Source organism: Centruroides sculpturatus, unplaced genomic scaffold (genome assembly GCF_000671375.1).
Source record: "Centruroides sculpturatus isolate CEXI.00-Female unplaced genomic scaffold, Cexi_2.0 scaffold646, whole genome shotgun sequence".
In the NCBI taxonomy this organism is placed as follows: Eukaryota; Metazoa; Arthropoda; class Arachnida; order Scorpiones; family Buthidae; genus Centruroides; species Centruroides sculpturatus.
The window spans coordinates 407806-427558 of NW_019384827.1; the positions used below are offsets into that span (position 1 = coordinate 407806).

A 19753-nucleotide genomic window follows, 5' to 3' on the forward strand; every position below is an offset into this window, starting at 1 on the left:
TTCTTCTATTGTTTAATAGTTTGCATCGTGTTTTCATACAAAAAATATTTCTGGTTTCTATTTTTTTACTTTAAAATACTATTTTAATGTGAATTTCAGTGAGGGTTCAGATCTGTCCAGAGCCTCACACTGTCTACTTCGATCTTGTTTATTTAGGACTTATTATACTGGTGTAGTTTCTGATTAGCAGAAAGAGGAGATCTTAGTCAAAAGTCAAAACAAAATATTTTTATCTTCACTTGGTGAAAATAAAGATACAGGGTGTCCACAAAGTCTGTGTGCAATTTATAACTTTATTTATAATTTTAAAAAATTTATAACTTTATTAGCATTTGTAATATAGAAATGTTGTATTGGAAATAAGAAAATTATATATTTTTTTTATTGTTTTATTTGCAGACAGTATATACACAGAAATATAATAGTCAAGACCTTGATTTCTACAGTGATATCAAAGCAGACATGAATGACAACATCATAGCTGAATTGGGTAAATATAAAAACAATAATTATTTCAAATATTGTAGCTGTAACCCTTAAATACCGTCAATAAATGGTTTTGATAGTTTGGGGAAAACATAGTAATTAAGGTATTTCTTTCAATTTTTACTTATCTTCTCTTGCAAGGTAATAAAGGCCCATCTCAAAAAAACCAAGGAAATATTAAGTTTTAAAAATAAATCCCCAAGCATTTAATCAAAGAAATACAGTATTTTAAGATATGTATTAATATTTATATTTTTTTAAAACACTTTTTTTTTAATTATAATATAGAATATCATTTAGTAAGATTTTTTAAATTTTGATGTAATAATATTTATGATTTATATTAGGGAAAGGCTTAATAGTGCATATTTTATTGTTGAAATGTTATTGATATGTTCCTGATATTAGCTTAAAATAATCATATAGATGACTGCAGCAACCATTTACCACTGATATTTATTCTTCTCACACATTTTAAATGCAATACAGCACATTGCAATTTAACAAATACAAATGAGATTCTTAACCAATTCAATATCTAGTCCAACAATAAAGCTATTTTTTTTTTTACAGAATAAATACTAGCAAAAAACATCATTAAATGATTTTAACATTAATGACTTATAAATATAGAACTTTACACTTTCGACAAAGTATTGAGATGTAGCGACGATCATCTACTCTAAACATAGTTTACTTATATTCTACAGTTTATTATGTATACACATATAACTAGCAAAGAGGTAGATTCAATTCTAAAACATAAATAGAAAGAATGAGTTGTGGATGAGCTTTATGTATTTTTTTTCTAATGTAATTTATCATCATATAAATACAATACATAAAATTTATTTAATTATATCTATATATTGTGTGGATATACTTGATATATGATCTTTGGCTTGATCTGAAACCCTGTATGCTAAATTGTACAGATCTTTTTACCATGGTAACAGGAAAATATAGACACTGCTGTCTTTAATAATACATTTTTGATGTTTCATTCTAAATTTAATTATTATTTGTACTATTTTACATTTTATGATTTGTTTATTTTTCGTTCTTGTAATAAAAGTATGACCAAGAGTGAACTGATATGTAGATAGTGAAGATTATGTGATGATGTATACTGTGGTTGTAAAATACATAGATTTAATACCATTTTCAGATTTAGCACAGTTTCTAAGAATTACCTACATTCTTACAGATTTAATGTACATAAATATATGATATGGACTTCAGAAGTGATGTTTATCACACCAACTTTCCAGATATAATTTAGTGCATACCACTTCTGATGTATAACTATACATGAGCTACCTTTCAATGACTAGAATTCTTGATACCATTGATCGCCGGAAATTTTTTCTTTACATAACAAATGGTCGACTCGGCAATAAATTGGTACGGTCGAGAGAAAATCAGCTGCGACAAGACCGCCAACTCAAATAAAATAAAGAAAGAAATTTATAAAATTAATGTCTAATGCTGTATGAAAAATAGAATATCTAACACTAATAATAGGTATATTATAATATAAACTTTATATAATGTAAATTCCATTAACCTGGAGACAATGAATTTGAAAAGAGTATGACTAATAAAATACGATGTTTAACTTTTGAGGACATATTTATAACTCATTTTGCTTTTTTAAAATGCCTAACACTTAATTTTACAGCAATATAATCAACAGATGTTTCTATAATAATAATAATTATGCTTGTATTTAGGGATTAAAACCGACAATATATCACAACCAAAGATTAAACATTTTTCTGTAACGGGATGTTACATAAAATGGGAAGACAAGAAATCCCCATTATATAAAGTTAATTATGGATCTGCAGAAGTTCTTTTTAAAAATATCAACTTTGCAGGATACATCACATTCTTTTTCTTTCTAAAATCTTAATTAGATTAACACTACAGTATCAAGCAACAATAACTTAAAAAAGACTCCTTTAAAAAGTTGTATAAAAGTAGTAACAAACAAATTGGCTTTACACACAATTAATTTTGATGCAGAATTATTTTTTGGCAAGTTATATACAGTTTTACAGACTTCATAATAACTGCTTAATTAACATAATACACAGTATGAAAATGCGATTCATACTTCTTAATTTTATGACTAGATCCGACTGCAGTCGTCGATCTCCAATGAATAACGTTTCGTTAATTAGAAATATACTTTGGCATGGATGTATACAATCTCAATAATAACCTCATTGGTAGGCAGTTAATTAAAACTTTGAGCCAAGAATAAATAGTAAAAAACTGTGCGAGTATTCCCAAAGGCAGCAAGCACTCTTCGTATTTGCTGTATTGTGCAATTTCAATTTCCGCTCCTCCAATGACAATGATGTTACAGATACGAGTTCGGATAATTTATTCGATGCATGATATCTCTTAAGAGGACCGATTGCACGCAATGGCAATGTCATCTAATAGGGGGTAAATCTATTATAGCCACTTCTGTATACAGCTGCCTGAAAAATTCCAAATTAATCATTACTTAATATTAAATTTTTGTTTAATTAAATTGCTGAAATGTAAAAAGGAATAATTATTAATTATTCGAAAAATGAAATGAGTAAAGACAATCATACAAAAAATAATTGTTTATATTCATTCTATTACTATCTATATCAAAGATTGCATAAATACTGATAAATATCTTTATAATTACATTTTACAAAATACAGAAAAAGAGAAGAATCTGTTAAGTAAATAAGGACATTAATAACACTTTGTTGCAATGCATAAAATTTATTTACTCTTGCATTTCTGAAACAATGAATAATGTTTTACATTTTCGAAGGTGTACAGCAGTGATTATGAGATCAAGAAAAAACCTTGATCATTCTCATGGACAGTAACGTTATAGAATGGCAAATGGCAGCAGCTGTACTGAGCATAATCTATAAAATATAAGCAGTGATATTGTGGCACTAAAATTGATCTGACAACATGCTTCAACAACCTAGCATACAGACATGCAGAATTTAAATCTAATCATGTGTAATTATTTTGAAATTATTTTATATATTCATCAAATATGTATACTTTGAATTTTTGAAAAATACAAACTTATTCATAAAAATATGTAGGTTCACTTTGTTAAAATGTGTTTTTTTTACATTAATACTAAATGCTTTAAAATTATAAATGTTATAAAATACAATAAAAAATTTTTTTCATATATACTGTATAATAGATTTTGATTATCATAAGTGAAATTGGTTAGTACATACATATAGTAGTTATAAGCAAAAAAAGTTTATTGGGCTGCAATTTGAAAAAACTGTAGACATAAATTTCCATCGTCATCTGTCTGTCTTTCCTTAATCTTGAGAATGGAGTTAGATAGATGAAAGATGAAATCAGGTATGGAAACCTTAGAGGCATGAGGCCCCAATTAACTATATACAAACTTCCAATGCAAATCGGAAGTCATGTTATTTCAATTCAAACTTTTTCTGCTGTAAGGTGTTAGATAGATGACTGACATGACTCTGTCATTAAAGGAAAAGTATGATGTACGGGGGCAAGACATTACTAATTTGAGGTAGAGAGCATAAATTAAATAAATTAAAAATATGATTAAAAATTGCAGTCTGGAATTGTGATGATGTCACAATAAATATTTGCTTGTTAAAGTTACATTAAATAGAATAATATATGAACATTCAATATAATATAGAAGGGCTAGAAGTATTAGACAAATTAACACAAATATACCATCCCATGGATCACAACCATCCCAACTGAAGATGCTAAAATTTCATGGCATGCATTACATGATAAGTGTCATGTAATGTGGGCACATCTTGACATTACCGAACACAATTGTTTATTATGACAACACACAATTTTGAGTATATGTTAAGAATGCAGAAAAGTAAATTTCAGTGAAACTTTTTCAAAATTTATTATGGACACCCAGAAAGCAGGTTAGAGGATAATTTGTCAAAGAACAATTTTTGTAATCAGAAATTACTATTATACAGTCTATCTGTTTTGATAATCTCATATGATATTACCTTTTATCTATATCTATTTGCATTGTGCAATGAGTTTAAATTTTAATAGATCATCCATTTTGATAAAGATTACCTTACATTGTTTATAACTGATTTATATACAACAGATTGAAGTGTATATATAGATTAAATGTTTTTTGCATATTATTATTATCATCCAAAATACCATAATTTTGTGTATATAACTTGTGGGTTATATCTGCCAATTTTAACATGCAGTTACCAACTTAGCCAACAACTTTTTGTTTATCTAAACTCACCAAGAGCGTCTTTAAAAATTTTTAAAAATTGTTTGCATGCCACAAATTATTCATTTGCAAAAACAACACTTAATTCACTTTTATTTCTCCATGTTTCTGTTCTCCTGGGTTTTTTCTGTAAGACAATCTATGCTTTAATGCATATTGATATTACAGTGGTACCTCACACTTTGAATTTAATTCATTCCAGGAGGCTGTTCAAACTCTGAATCAATTTTTCCCATTAGAAATGATGGAAAGTGAATTAATCTTGTAGCATCTTATTTATTTCTATTGAGAGCCCCAGATAGTTTCCTAACAGTGCATTACATAAACAAGGGTTTGTTTAGTATCAGGTCTGGACTTCATGTGAGCAGTAAGTAACAAAAAATTGTTAATGAATCAAAAACTTGAAATAATTACTATACATAATAACAGAAAAAAAATCTATTTATTCTTCTAATATAATTATTCTTCTTCTAATAGTTCTAAGCCCAAATATGTACAAAAATGAAATAAAGTTAGCAAAAATTCAAAATATACTAAAAAGATTTTATCAAATCCAAAAACCAATATATAAAATATGAAATTGAAATCTATCGAAAATCCACAAAGAAATCTTACAAATTAAATTTTCCTAACTATCACCAAGAAATTTTTGTCATCAATGGAACTTGAAAGCCTTGCTTTAACCTCGCTTGATCCTTAGCATCACCTTGTTTGATCTTGAGCTTCACGTTCTTATAATACAGTTGGTGATGTTATATGATTATGCCCACTCGACCCTATTTTACTTACTTAAGTGGCTGACATTCATTTAATTCTAGTAGTATTTCTTTAAGTCATGTCTTTAAGTCATGTCATTGCCCTTACATTTAATCTTTTATAATGTTTTTTTGTGCCTCTTTGGTGACAATTTGGGGTGGGAGATCATTCTTTTAACTTACTGTGGAAGTCTCCCCTGAGATGTCATTTCTGGGTTCAATGACAAACTAGGTTGCTGTTGGCATTCATTGTAGTAAGATGAGTTTTAGTTTTAGAATTTTGCCCAGGTGAGATGCAAAAGTGTATCCTAAACAAAATAAAATGCCCCAAAATAAATAGATTATTTTTAGTTTGTTATTCTATCTGCAAACAAAAATAAAATGATTCAGAATCAACTTCTTACAATCTGTTCCCAGACCCTAAATAATTCCTTCTGATAAACAGCAAATACACATAATTCCAATAAAAAACATTCATGCAGTGCACTTTTTGTTCATTTGTCTAAATCTTGAGATCTCTCTTATTAAAAAATGCTTGTATTTATTTAAAAAGTTTTTTCAGAATTATGTATTTCTTTTCCCTACTATGAACAGGGAAAGAACCTGAGAGAAACAGTTTATAGATATTTTAGTTCTATTTTGTGATTAATGTAACATGAATTAAAGTTTATAGTCAGTATATTGTGGCATATGAAAATAATTGTATTATATACATTTTATTTAATATAAATGTAGTATTTATTCTTTGCCTAAGGACTATTTTCTTTATTTGTTTATATTATTTAATTATAATATCAATGTACCAATTACTCTTACATAGAAAGAGTACTACCTAGCCTGGGTTAACCTTTTCCTCCAAAAATATAGCGGAATCTGGTTAGCTCAGTTGGGGGGAAAAATTTGTACTTTGAGTTAAAAAGTTTTGAGTTACGGAGATTCAGATAAAAATCAAGATTTTGTGTTTTGGTTTACTGGTAATCTGTAATAAACTTTTATTTTATTATTAATTATATTTTCATTTATATCTTTTACAGGTTTTATGCAAGCAGAGACATAATCCCATCTACTATCATCATAGCTTGGATAATCCATAAGGTAAGTAAAATAACCAAAAAATTCCTTAATAATCTCATCTTTATCTTTAATTTTCTCATAAAACCTGTAATAAACTATCCATATGATATTTCCATGGGTCTTATTACTTAGAATTATTGTCAATGTAAATCTCTCGGTGTTGTCCAGTTGTCAAATGCTTAATTAAATGGGTAATTATGTTACTGGAAAATTATTTCCTAAATTGTTTATCTGTTCACTCCTAAGTGTTTAGTAAGGATTTTTTAATTACAATATTTCTAGCCTAGAATTGATCTGTTTATTATTTTTTTTATCACAAAAGAACCATTCTCTTTATGATTGTTATACTTTTAAAATTTTGCTGTAGAGGTTAAAATTTTTACATAGAATCAGAATATAATTATTTTTTTAAAAATTCATTTATCAAAATCATTTATTTATTATGTTGGCAAGTCAGAGGAAACCATCAGCAATCAAATAAAACAAAAAAAAATGTTTGTTTGAATGATAGTTACAATATCTAGGTCACGCAAGCTGTCTGGAATATTCCATCCCCTGCCAGTTGTCACGACATGATGTTTATTTTTAGTTGTATGTGGTTCCCATGCTTTATAGAAAGTTTCTGATTTATTCAGTAGATGAACATTAATTCTTTTCTGTAATGGAAAATTAAAATTCTGGAGAGTTTATGAAAATACTGTATCAAAATATCATTCAAGTTAAACAGTTCAATGAATTTGAGTTAATGTAGTTTGGTTTAATACATAAATCTTTAAGGTGGATAATTGAGGGAAGAAAATGACTTCAAGTAAATGCAACTGAGTTAACCAGGTTCCAATATATATATACATACTGTATTTATTGGGAAACCTTTGCCAGATTGTAATAGGTTAAGGTTATTTATAAATTATCATAACTCATTTTAAAATAATTATTTGCAAATTTTTTAAATTTAGAAAAATTAACAAATGAAATTATTCTTTCTCCATGTTCATAATGATGAATTGTATATCTAAGTTATTATTATTACAAGAATGCAATTTGAAGTTCCTAATTACTATAATTAGCATCAAGTATTTTTATAACATGTCTTTAAAGATGGAAAGAATATTGGGTCTTTGTTTATGCATTTATCCAGGAATGGGACCTAATAACAGTAACAACTTATTGACCGAATTAAGAAAATACTTACTCCATATCCTGTAACGGGACCTATGCTGTGACCGAGGTAAGGGTCTGCGTATTCACGCCCGTAACTGTAATACAATGATGGAGATCTAGGGGTAAGAAACAATAGAAAAGCAATTTTAAAGGCTGCAACATGCAAACACCATGCAAGTGATGTACCATTCTTGGAAGAAAAATTTTAGTTATTTTAATATTATTATAAATATGTGCATCAAATTGTTTTCAACCACTCTAAAACTCCATTCATAACAGCATTAAAATATAATAAAAATTATTACAAGTTACAAATTATTACAAACAACAAGATTTACAAAGTATACAATATATCTTAACTATATATATTAATATGTTTTAATACAAATGTATATTAAAAACAAATATGCAAAAGTAAGTGGTACTTCACAATGCTAAAAAACATTCATTAAATCATAAAATTTCACATAATCATTCCTATTTTAAAAAATCATAATCCTTTTTAGATATCTTATAATATAAAACATGCCAAATTTAAATTTAAAAAGTCACATATCCTTTTCAGATTTTATAAAACATGAAACATGCAAAATAATTATATGAATTTATCTAGTGCATTATTTAATTCACAGAGCCAAACAATACTGATAATATATTTAAAAAAAAACTTAAATATATTCAACAAAAAATACACTACCCTGCAACAGCTGCATAGGAAGCCACAGGCTGAGCGGCAGCTGCAGCAGCTGCATAACTTCTAGCGGCAGCAGCCGTGTAAGCTGCCGTGGCAGCGTACGATGCCTGAAAAATACAATTGTTTGTTCATGTTGGATTTTGCAAAATAAAATTAATCAATACACAATATTGTTTTCAAATGTAGGCAAAATATATAGTCTTAAAACTCTTATATTAAATTTGATTGTTTTCTTTTTTATGGTTAATAAAGATACCTTAATTTAAAATTTAATAAATTATTAAGTTATAGAATGAATATAGTTAAAATAAAACTATAAAAATTAATCTTATTTTCCAGTTCTTGTTTAAAAGAACAAAATTTATTAATTCAATATTATAAATTACTCAATTATATAAAAGAGATGTTTCTATTTTAAGTAAAAACAATAGAAATACATGGCTGGCGTTATTTACAAACGGCAAAAAGGACAAAATCAAGGTTTTACCTTGTAAAAGTCACATTTATATTTTTATGTATTTATTAGATGTTTCTATATTAAAAATATTGTAAGATTCTACAGCGTTAAATGTCCCAATGATCCTAATGAAATAATTAAAGAAAAATGTTAGTAGTTATCTTAGATCATTTGATAGAAAAATAATTTGTCTTCAAATTTTGGACATAATGCATTCCTAAAACTATCCAGGAATGTTGAATGTCCAATAGTCAAGCAGTCAGAGTTGCATGTTATAAGAAAAATTCCATTTCCAGAGAAATAAAAAAATTATAAAATCCCTTAAGGCAGGCAGGAAAGTTTACTTTTTAACAGTAAATATTTTAAACAATGTTTTACATTGTAACATGTTAAAACAATAAATTTAATTTATCCTTTTTAAAAATTTCTGGTATAATAAATTATTTATAAACTGACAGTAAATTTAATAGGAAAGTAATTTTTTTGTTACATAATTAAAATTAAAAAATGATAAATGGTACTGTTTAAATTAGTTATATATCATTTTTTGCACTTTGTTTTCACTTTAAACTAGTTTGTTAACATCTTTCCTCAAACTTAGAGCATGAAAGGTAGTTTGAGGAGTAGGTAAGGAGTTAAAATATTCTGAAAAAATTTTATTAATTCTCTCAAATTTATAATTTTGCCTAACACATCATTTTTTAATTTAAATATGCCAATTGATGTTATATTATGAGCTCAACTGGATCTCCTTAGGTGTGTTTTGTGATGCTGTCCTCAGTGTTGCATTTTATAATAATTCTTCAAATAAACAATTAACATTAATTTTAAAATAGAATTTAGGAAGACCTGTCAACTTAGATCGAAAATATTATTATTACTATTAAAATTTATTCCCAGAGATTTTCTGATGTGATTTGTTTCATTTGTTTGTTTCAATTTAAAAATTTTTACTTTTGCATTTTTTATATAAAAAATATTTTTAGTCGAAGATAATTTTTAAAATTACATGACTGTCGTTAAAAGAAGTGTCTACATTAATTATCAGAACAGTCAATAAAAAAAAATAATAATAATTATAATTTGATAACAATTTTTCTGGTTTAATTTTTAATGATTTTAAAATAATGCCATCTTATTTATGGTTCATTTGCATTAAAAGTCTTGATATATATGTAAAATTTAAAATTAAATCACTAGATACATTCCTGAAAAGCTTAAAAACAGTGTGTGAAGGTTGTGTATTATTTATATTTCTACCATAAAGTAACTTTTAATTAAGTTTTAAAACTTTTATTAAATTAAATTTCTTTTAATTTTTAAAATAAATTTTTTTTTCTCACATTACATGTATGTTTGTTACTTTAACTGTATAAATTTCAATAAATTAGTTTTTTATAGTTGGTATAAATAAAAAAAAAATTGTTTAAGTTGATAATTATGAGCTTAAGAATGGATCTTATGGAGTTTTAATGTATTTCTATCTTGTAAAAATTAAAATATTGACTTATCTTATAATGGTTAATTGGTTTTAATATTCTTTGTAAAATATTAATTTGGGACAAAGCAACCTTGTAGCTTGTTAAATTGGACCCAGGCATAAAATCATTTATATGTGAACAGCAGCTATTAAACTAGTAAACAAAGGAGAGGATGACCACCCACATTCAGGTCAGTACGAATGTAAAGGAAAGCTTCACATGTGACCGTCCTTCTGATTGGTTGGAAGTTGGCTCCAATAAACTTTTAAATTGGGGGAGAAGACTGAAGAAAAGTGGTGGAGAGTAAGGCTTGGTACTGACAGTATTTAGATATTCAACAAGCCCACTGACAATAGGGAGAGAGGCTACACTCCTCCAGAAGGGATACTCAGGCATGAGTGAAGTCTGAGATCAGACAAAAGTGTAGATAGAGCCTCTCTACCTTATGGAAATTATTGAGTGGACATCCCTGATTATTCTAATTTGTCCTTGGTTGTTATTGTGTCAATCAGTATGGTGTGGTACTATGATAAACTGTTTTCTTTTGTTAATAAACTGTATATATCAAACAAGTTGAGTGTGGAGGTGTATTTCTTATGCACTGTACATCTGGAATGTCTTGGGCCAGGTTATCTCAAGAAAGCTGTCTGAGGAGACAGAGGACAGGGACGAATTCTCACTTATTGTCAACTTTTCCAATAAAGATAGATATCTTTGTTTAAATTGTAAGGAAAACATATCAATAAATTAATAGGAATTTTTGAAAGTCCAAAAAACTGCATGCTTTTGGGTTAAGAAATGTCCTGAGATGTGCATTACTCTAGTATTTCTCAAATTTTACCTTTTGGCAGATCCCTAGAATATATGGTTAAACTTCTCTAACTCAAATGTCTGTAACTAGAACATTTCTTTAACTCAAACAAAATGAAGCACTTGGTAAGTCTCAACAGAATAGCATAGGGATTTAATGTCTCCAACTTGAATTTCCTTAACTTGAATTTTCTCCAAGTCGAAGGTTTTCTGGTCCTGACACTGATTTATGTTAATATTAAAATTCAGAGTTGATAGTAATTAGGATTACTTTGGATAGAATAATCAGATTTCTATGAAATTTTCAGACAGTTGTAACTACTGTCCAACATCCATTTGCAGACAATGTTCCAGTTCAAAGTGAGAGATCCTGTTGCTTATCTCAACAAGATGTATTGTACCTGCAAAACTGTTTGATTCTATTAGTTACATTAAACATTTTGCTGAAAGGCTTTACATGGGATGTTAAAATAAAAACTCTATCAAAAATTCTTTATATAACTAAGAGAGATAAAAATACAAATCTATTCAGAATAGGCATTTTTTCATTCTAACTCAAATAATCTGTAATGCGAAGTTTTTCTTGCCCCTTGGAGCTTTGAGTTAGAGAAGTTTTATTGTAATTATTATATATATGTAAAGTATGTATTAAAGTGTTATTTAATCTTTTCACTGGTAGATATTGGCTTGGGCTTGGTATAAGCCTAGTGACAGGTTAAGTGCTGACAGGATTTACCAAGGTTATCAAGTACGAGAAATTCTTGGGAAAGCCAGTATTACTGAAAATAGCAGGTATGAAAAATTCTTGTTGGTACCAGTAAAAGGATTAAAACAATGTCTGTTTTAAAAATTATAATTTATTTAAATCGGTGATGAAAAACACATGGCTGGTGAGGTGCAAATATGGTCTTTGGCAATGAAAAGTAATTTTATTTTCTTGTTTTCTGCCTCATGCCATTATGTAATCTTAATTAAGCTGATATTCATAACAAAGAACATTCATTCTAAAGTAGACCAGTATAAAGCTCAAAATAAACTATATATTACTGGTTTGCATATCGTTAATATATATTATTTTAGTAACTAATCTACTGGCAATTATGGAGTATGTTGGTGCTCAGCAGGCTTAAAGCATAAAACTTCAAAAAATAAAAAAATAAAAATAAATAAATAAATAAAATGCATGCACTCTGCTGGAAGCCTATGAAGTTTACTTATAGCTCTCATCCAGAAAAAGTTGTTAACCACTGATTTAAACAATTATGTATATTAAAAACAAGAACTTATACTGGAATGAATAAATAATATAAATAAAATAAACCTTTAACTATCCAGCAATAAAAATTATTAAACATTTATTGCAAAAATTATTAAACATTTTTTATTGCTGGATAGTTAAAGGTTTATTTTATTTATATTAATTATGTATATTTTAATTTAAACTTTAGGTGGTGTTTTATTGAGAGTAAATATAATCATTGATAAAAAAAATTATGTGTATATGTATATTATGTATAGCTATGCTTCATACAGATACGTAAATGAGTATTGTTGTAGTCTGGTTGTACATTAGATAATGCCTTCAGAGTGTCTTTAAATTGCTATCCCAGTATCTTATAAAAAAAAGGCTTTCAGCGGCTCTTTGTTAGAATTTTCAATGTACAATTTGGGAGGTCGCTGAATGCCAGGTGTGCCTGTATGATACAATCAGACATTAAGTATAGCTGCTAGAGTCTCAGAAAGGCTGCAGGATGGCTGTTTCACCAAATTGCCTACCATCTGGATCATTCTTACTTGACTGGGAGGAGATGTTGGAGGCAATGGATATGTGAGGGCATACATACTGTATATTAGGAATGAGCTCTGAGCATCTCAGATAGATCACCAAAAGGGATGATTGTCTAATTTTAATATAGATTGCTGTTGCAGTTATGTTACAGAACCCTGTCCTTCTTGGTACCATGGCAGGTTACTAACAGAAGCAAATTTGCATTCAAAGTAATCTCTATGTTGGGGTGCTAATGGCAGGGCACATTGTTAATTTTGATTACATGGTTCTATAACAGAGAAGCATGGACTGCTATGGACTGGTAGTGTATTGTTTTTAGCAACAATTCTTAGTTCTGTTTGGAAATGGATGTTCATTATGTTAGACAGTGGCTGGTGAGTGCTTCAATCCTGAGTGGTACACTGCTCCACACTAATATGCTGTTCTGAGGAATCATCTGGTATGATTATTACCCCAAGTAATAGTACAAAGGACATTCATATATGGCTGTATGTTCTGGAAATCTATACCCTGATATATTTATTGTCTTTGGGTGTTGCAGGCATGCCATAAGTTTCCAGTGAGTTAATGCTCAGCCAAACAGCAGGCTAGGGTTTCTCAGGATTATCTGTTGCACTCCCATATTGCTTTGCCTTGCTTGGTCTCCAGATTTGTTGTCCATCCCTTTGTGGGACCGGATGGAATGCCAGCTTCAGTCATCTATAAGCATGAGGGATTGGAACAGCAGTTGCAATAGTTGCATGTTGAAGCTATAGGTAAATCTGTTGCAGTTGCATGTAAGCTGTTGAAGGATAGCATATGACCATATCACTGCCTGTATTCAGTTAAGAAGAAAGCTTTACAAGGCACTAAATGTTCCTATAAATTGTATCATTGTTTCACAAGAAATTACAATATTATAGCATTCAAACTAATAAAATTTAATTGATTCCAATGCCACCTTTGTGCATAGCTTTTTTTGTCAATACATTACATACTATAATTATATATACCATATAGAGATAAAGGCTTAAAGTTGGCTAAGTACCATGGACGGCTGTGGTTATGTAGTCATCCCGAATCAGTGCAGTAAGTGACTTACGGTAATAATTGGTCTAAAACGAAGATAAGATTAAAGTCCAGATAGTGTAATTGGTAATGCATCTGCACAGTAAGCAGACTTGTGAGTTTCAGTCCTGTTCTGGATCAATCTTTTCTTCCAGAATATTGTAAATAAATTAAATTAATACAAGATGGCATCATAATCTTTTGTTGTCCAAGTTACATATCTATATATTTAATTAGTCAGGTTATAGCCTGATAATAAAACAATGTCAGATCCATTATTAAAATATAGTACTCATATAGTAAACCAAACCAAAATTATATATCTTCTGTCAGAAGAAATTTGAAAGCATGAGCAATTATAGATGCTATCGTAAATGGATCTTCCATAAAAATAAGAAAGAACATTAAGAAAAAAGAAAAACAGATTACAAATGTGTTAAGAAAATTTTTATATAAAACGTTTTTTATTTTGTAATCCCATAACCTTATTTTTCAATTTTTTTGTAGAAAAGGGCTGGCAGAATTACAATTTAATAAAAAGTAAAATACATCTGGATACGAGTCCAATTTTGCTTTGCCATGTCCAATCACCAGGAACTACTACTATTGCAGAGAGAACCTTTCTTTAGAGGCTATGCCTCTGCACAAATATGCTTTTTTCAATGTATCTTTTCTTTGTATTTGTGATTTCCATATTCACAGCAGTTTTGCATAATATAAGTTCTGCAAACATAGAGCTTCTTCTGTATTGTTTCTCTTCAAAGTTTATTGTTCTTTTTTTATATAAGAGATTTATTTATAAAAATTCCTTCTACTAATCTATCTATATAGATTTATATACAGTATGTATGTAATGTTTAGATCTTACTAGAGATTCCAGTTGTACTACAGATTTGGCAAAAAATTTTTATTTAATCTGCAAAACAATGTTTTTCCTCCTAAACTATCTATTTTTTTTAGCAATTTATGCAGTATAATTGATATTGCTAATTTTTATCAGGTTTTATTAGTTTTATTTTTATTCATTAATTAATTAATTTTGANAAAATAAAACATTATTATTACAAACAAAAGAATATATATATACTGTATTATAATTTTTAACATTTTATACAATATGTACATATTTAAAAGTAAAAAAGTAGGCGGATAGATTGTCTGTCCTTTCAGATGTGGTGTCCTGGTACAGTATCTCAGTAAAACAAACATATTTGAATTTTATTATATCCAAAGAATAAAAGTAAGTTTTCTGTATTTATTTCTGCAAAATCTAAATATTTATGGGAATCAATCCATGTGTGTGTTTCACATATCTTTAAACTGTATATTTAAATTCAAAAGATGATCTGCATTTTCATAAAAGTTTCCACAATCTTCTTGCAGTTTTGATAAAAAGAAAATCATATTAAATTTAGTTTAGTTAATAATCTATTAACATTGCATTTACTTATTTTAATCTTATTTTAAAATTAATTAATTGTAGAATATGTGCTAAATTTTTTGGATGGTATATCGTTTGATCAGTTGAGCAAAAGTTATTTATTTATCATTGTTTTATTGTAATAATAAGAATTAGTTTCTAATAATTTTAAATTGATTATTTATTCTAAGTCTATGCAAAACAGGAAATAACACAATAGTTTTTCTTTATTTTTATTTAAAAATGTAAAATAGAATTTAAATGACAAAATACGGATTAAAGGTTTTTAAAATACTTATTTTTAAGTTAATATCAAATAAGATTAATGGTATTATTAGTGAAATTGTAAGAACTTACAGGAAGTTGATATCTCTCTGCTCCTGCATATGCTAAAAATGGATCTTGATAAACACCACTGAAATAATTAATAAATTTATAATTTATTAATTATTTATATACACATCAAATTATGCTTAAAACGTATAGTGACAATATTTTAAATAAAGTAAATTATGCATGCAGACATGCATATAAAATTTATTCAGAAACAGTTAATTATTTTTAAGTAAAAATAAATTTTTGCTATCATCTGGATTTGTCTACTTAGATTTACTATTTATTTTTCCATGTATATTTTACTTGACTGATATTTTAATTTGAATATTAAAAATTTGTTTCAAATATTGGCATTATAACATAATTCATAACATGCTATCCCTTCAATTTCTTTTATAATATATATTTATGCTTCATTTACTTATTAATAGTGTGTTTATAATTTATAAATGAAAACTCTTATAATTATATACAGTATTCTAAAATTACTTAAATCATACGTGAAATTTAAATCTATTATTATTAATTATAATAAACACAACATTAAAATTTCTTCTTTTTCTAATTGAAGAAATCTATGTAAACTAACAGTTTTAATTGATTAAGGCATTATTATATGTTATTTGTTGAATAAGTATTCAGTATCAATCAATATATATATTTCTTATGAAATTTAAAAGATGTTAACAATTTCAGGTGATTTAAATTCACAAGTTTAGTTAGATTATTTATGTATAAAAATAGCAAATTTCATTCACCCATGATTGAGATAAGAATTTTGTATCAATATTGTAAGGTTGTTGATTGGGAAAGGGGGAGTAAGTTAGACTCGAATCAAGATGTAAGAGGGGTGTAGGATTATATGTGGGTGGTGGTGTTGGACACACTGACACAAACACCTTTACAAATGAAATCCATTTATTTTGATATAAGATGGAGCCTACAATTTCTTATCATTGTGTATCACTTTAATGAAATTTGAGAGAATTTCACTGGTTCTGGCAAGTTCTTAAGGTGTAGATGGCTCTGTGTTACTAGCATGTCCTGCAGATGGAGGACAATGGAGACAGCAGAGTGCAGACAGGAACAATGGAACTTTGGCCATTATGTTGGCACAGAGAACAGAGAGAGGAGGAGTGCACAGGCCAATTTGAAATGGTACAATGACAGAAATCTGTGCTTTGTCCTCGAAATTTGGGGTATTTAAAGGATTTTATCACCAAATACATTATTCTGATTGGTTCCGATTCCTTCTCGTCATTTCCTGATTGGTCTCCTCCCTTTTTTCCAGGTGGAAAAAGATCAGATTGGGTCACAAGAAAAGTCAATCTTCAGTATTCAATTTGACACCATCTCTCAACTCTGACTGGGAGATGCCGACAGAACTTCAAAACCTGAGCTCATATTTTAAATCATTCTGGTTTCCTTTCTGACATTTTGGAATTTTAACTAATACATTCAATGTTTTTCTTTTGTTAAACCTTCCAGTTTCCCTATTCAGTTTAACTTTGATCATTTGTAAACAAGCATCAGAGTCAAATATATATATATATATATATTTTGAAGATTCTTTAGGTGAATGATAAAGATTAAATAAAGAATGTTTGTAATACTATATATATGGGGCTTCAGTAAAACATGAAATTTTAAATTAGAATTTAATTATATTATTAAAATGCTAAGTTTTTTAAAATTCATTAACAAATTATTAGACTATAAATGCTACACAAGTAACCAATATCCAGCAAGAAGAGACTACAAGAAAGCAAATGTTTTCATCCATGTTTAATGGGCATTGTCAGACTAACCGATCTTTGCAATTTGAATGCAGCTGTTAAAACAAACAGTTTGAACAGAAAAGTTACTCAGAATAGATGATTGCCATCCACATGTTAAAAGATGGGTGACATGAAAGAGAGAGAAAGGGAAGGTTTGTAAGACTAAACTTTGTAGATTGACTTTCATGCAGGAGGGAAGGGGTCCACATTTCTTAAGTTAATAGCTGCGTTATTTCTTGTGGCTTCTTAAATTTCTAATTGTTCTTAATATCTATGCCATTCTTTGTGGATGGTGCTATGTAGGAGGCCTGATTGGTTAAAATGTACATCTATGTCAGAGTCAGAGGTGAACATTGCAAATACAGTGTTTGCAAGCTCTTTCATGATGGAAGTTCGATGTTCATTGAGGTGGGTGTTTAAAGCTCGCTTTGTAGCACGCACATGTTCTAAAGTTGCAGTGATCCATGATGGAGATAGTATATAGACCAAGTTGGAGGCAAATAGCACGATGGTCTTTAATGTTGCAGAGGAGAGTGAAAACTGAGCAACTTCTTCTGAAAGCTAACCAAAAGTTATTATTTCTGGCAGTCTCCTTAAGTAGAGTGGCCAGTCGCCTGTTATTTGTAACAGCTTTACATATGGTGTCATATGCTGGGTATTTGTTTATTTCTGCAGTGTGTGTGTTAACTTATAACCATTTTTGAGTACCATATATTTCCACAAATAAGATGATAGCTGAATCATAAAAGAAGGCCCCAAAAATCCAGGATCATCTTACAGGACAGATACAAAAAAAATTAGATTAAAATTTATATAAATTAACCATTGTAAAAAAATGAACAATCCGTAATTATTTACTAGTAGAGAGTAGAGTATGTCCACAAAATAGAATAGCCCATACAACATTTTTGTGAATAGTCAAGGTCATTACCTGAATGGTGGAATCAGTGCGAATGTTTGCAACGATAACAAGGCAGTGCTGCCAGATGCAAGAAAATAAAAATTTTTTCATTCAAAAAATTACAAATAGGACATAATTCCATATATGCTATACAGTATTATTATCCAGATGATGATCGCTGATCTAAACTAAATTCATAGGCCGTTGATAGTTTGGGGGTCATCTTGTAGGACAAATATATGCTAAAACTATAAAACTTTGATGAAAATTTATACCTCGTCTTATCTGAAGGTTGTCTTATCTGTGGAAATATACGATAGTTGAAATTATTAGACTTTGTTGATACAAATATTAATTAATAAATATTTGTTTATTATTCCATTGTGTCAAAATTGCCTCCTTAAAATGAAACTATTTGCATTTAACAATAATTTATTGTTAAATTTTTTTATGTAAAATTTGAATTTGAAATTAAATCAATAGACTACCAATTTTCATTTGATAATTTAAAAAAACTATTTTATCTAAATTTCCAAAGAGAAAAATTTTGATATAATAATATTACTAAAAATTAATTTTCCCATAAATTATCAATTTATAAAACATAGAATGTAAGTGTAAACATTAATATTACAACATAATCCATTGTGAAGACTTTAAAATGAGAGAATGATATAAAAGAAATTTTGAAATTGATAAAGAAAAGTTTGTGAAATGAGTCAATTTAAATTCTGGAGTAGGTTACTGCAAGTTTCCAAATGTGGTTTAAATCATTTATCCAACATTTGCTATTTCTCCATTAGAGATAATTTAGTATGGCCATTCTCTGTTATCTGAACTCTATCAAAATTCTGCTACAATGAATGATGTTCTTTAGTATCCATCAGATATCCAAATCAAAATATCCTGGTATTATATATTTCTTAAAAGTACAGTTGTAAACTATTTATAAAGCAAGAAGTAGGAAGTAACTCCATTCCAGCATCTGTTTTCATTTGTTTCAGTGGCATTGTGTGTATTATACTAAAGATGTTCATTTAATGATTTTAATCACAAAATTTCAGTTGAATCTTTCCAGCTTAATTTTATTTATTTCATATAAATAAAATTTTGGCATTGTCTTTTTTGGAAATCTTAAAGCAAAACAAAATCATGACCCCGAAAAAATTATATGAAAATAAGAAACAAAATCAAAATACATTGTCAAGCTAAATATGTAGATACTTAGTTTATGTATGTACAAGAACATAAAACACAGTCAAATATCAGG

General features: G+C 28.2%; 1 protein-coding gene across 1 annotated transcript in view; it reads right to left on the bottom strand.

Moving 5' to 3' along the window:
• Positions 1 to 923: 923 nt before the first annotated feature.
• Positions 924 to 19753, bottom strand: part of LOC111630037 (RNA binding protein fox-1 homolog 1-like) — a gene marked incomplete at its 5' end in the record, with an annotated part of 40556 nt that continues 21726 nt past the window's right edge. The window contains 4 exons of the mRNA XM_023374040.1: positions 924 to 2978; positions 7802 to 7886; positions 8468 to 8571; positions 15826 to 15883. Coding sequence (XP_023229808.1) covers positions 2934 to 2978; positions 7802 to 7886; positions 8468 to 8571; positions 15826 to 15883 — 292 coding nt within the window. The remainder of the gene's footprint in view (positions 2979 to 7801; positions 7887 to 8467; positions 8572 to 15825; positions 15884 to 19753) is intronic.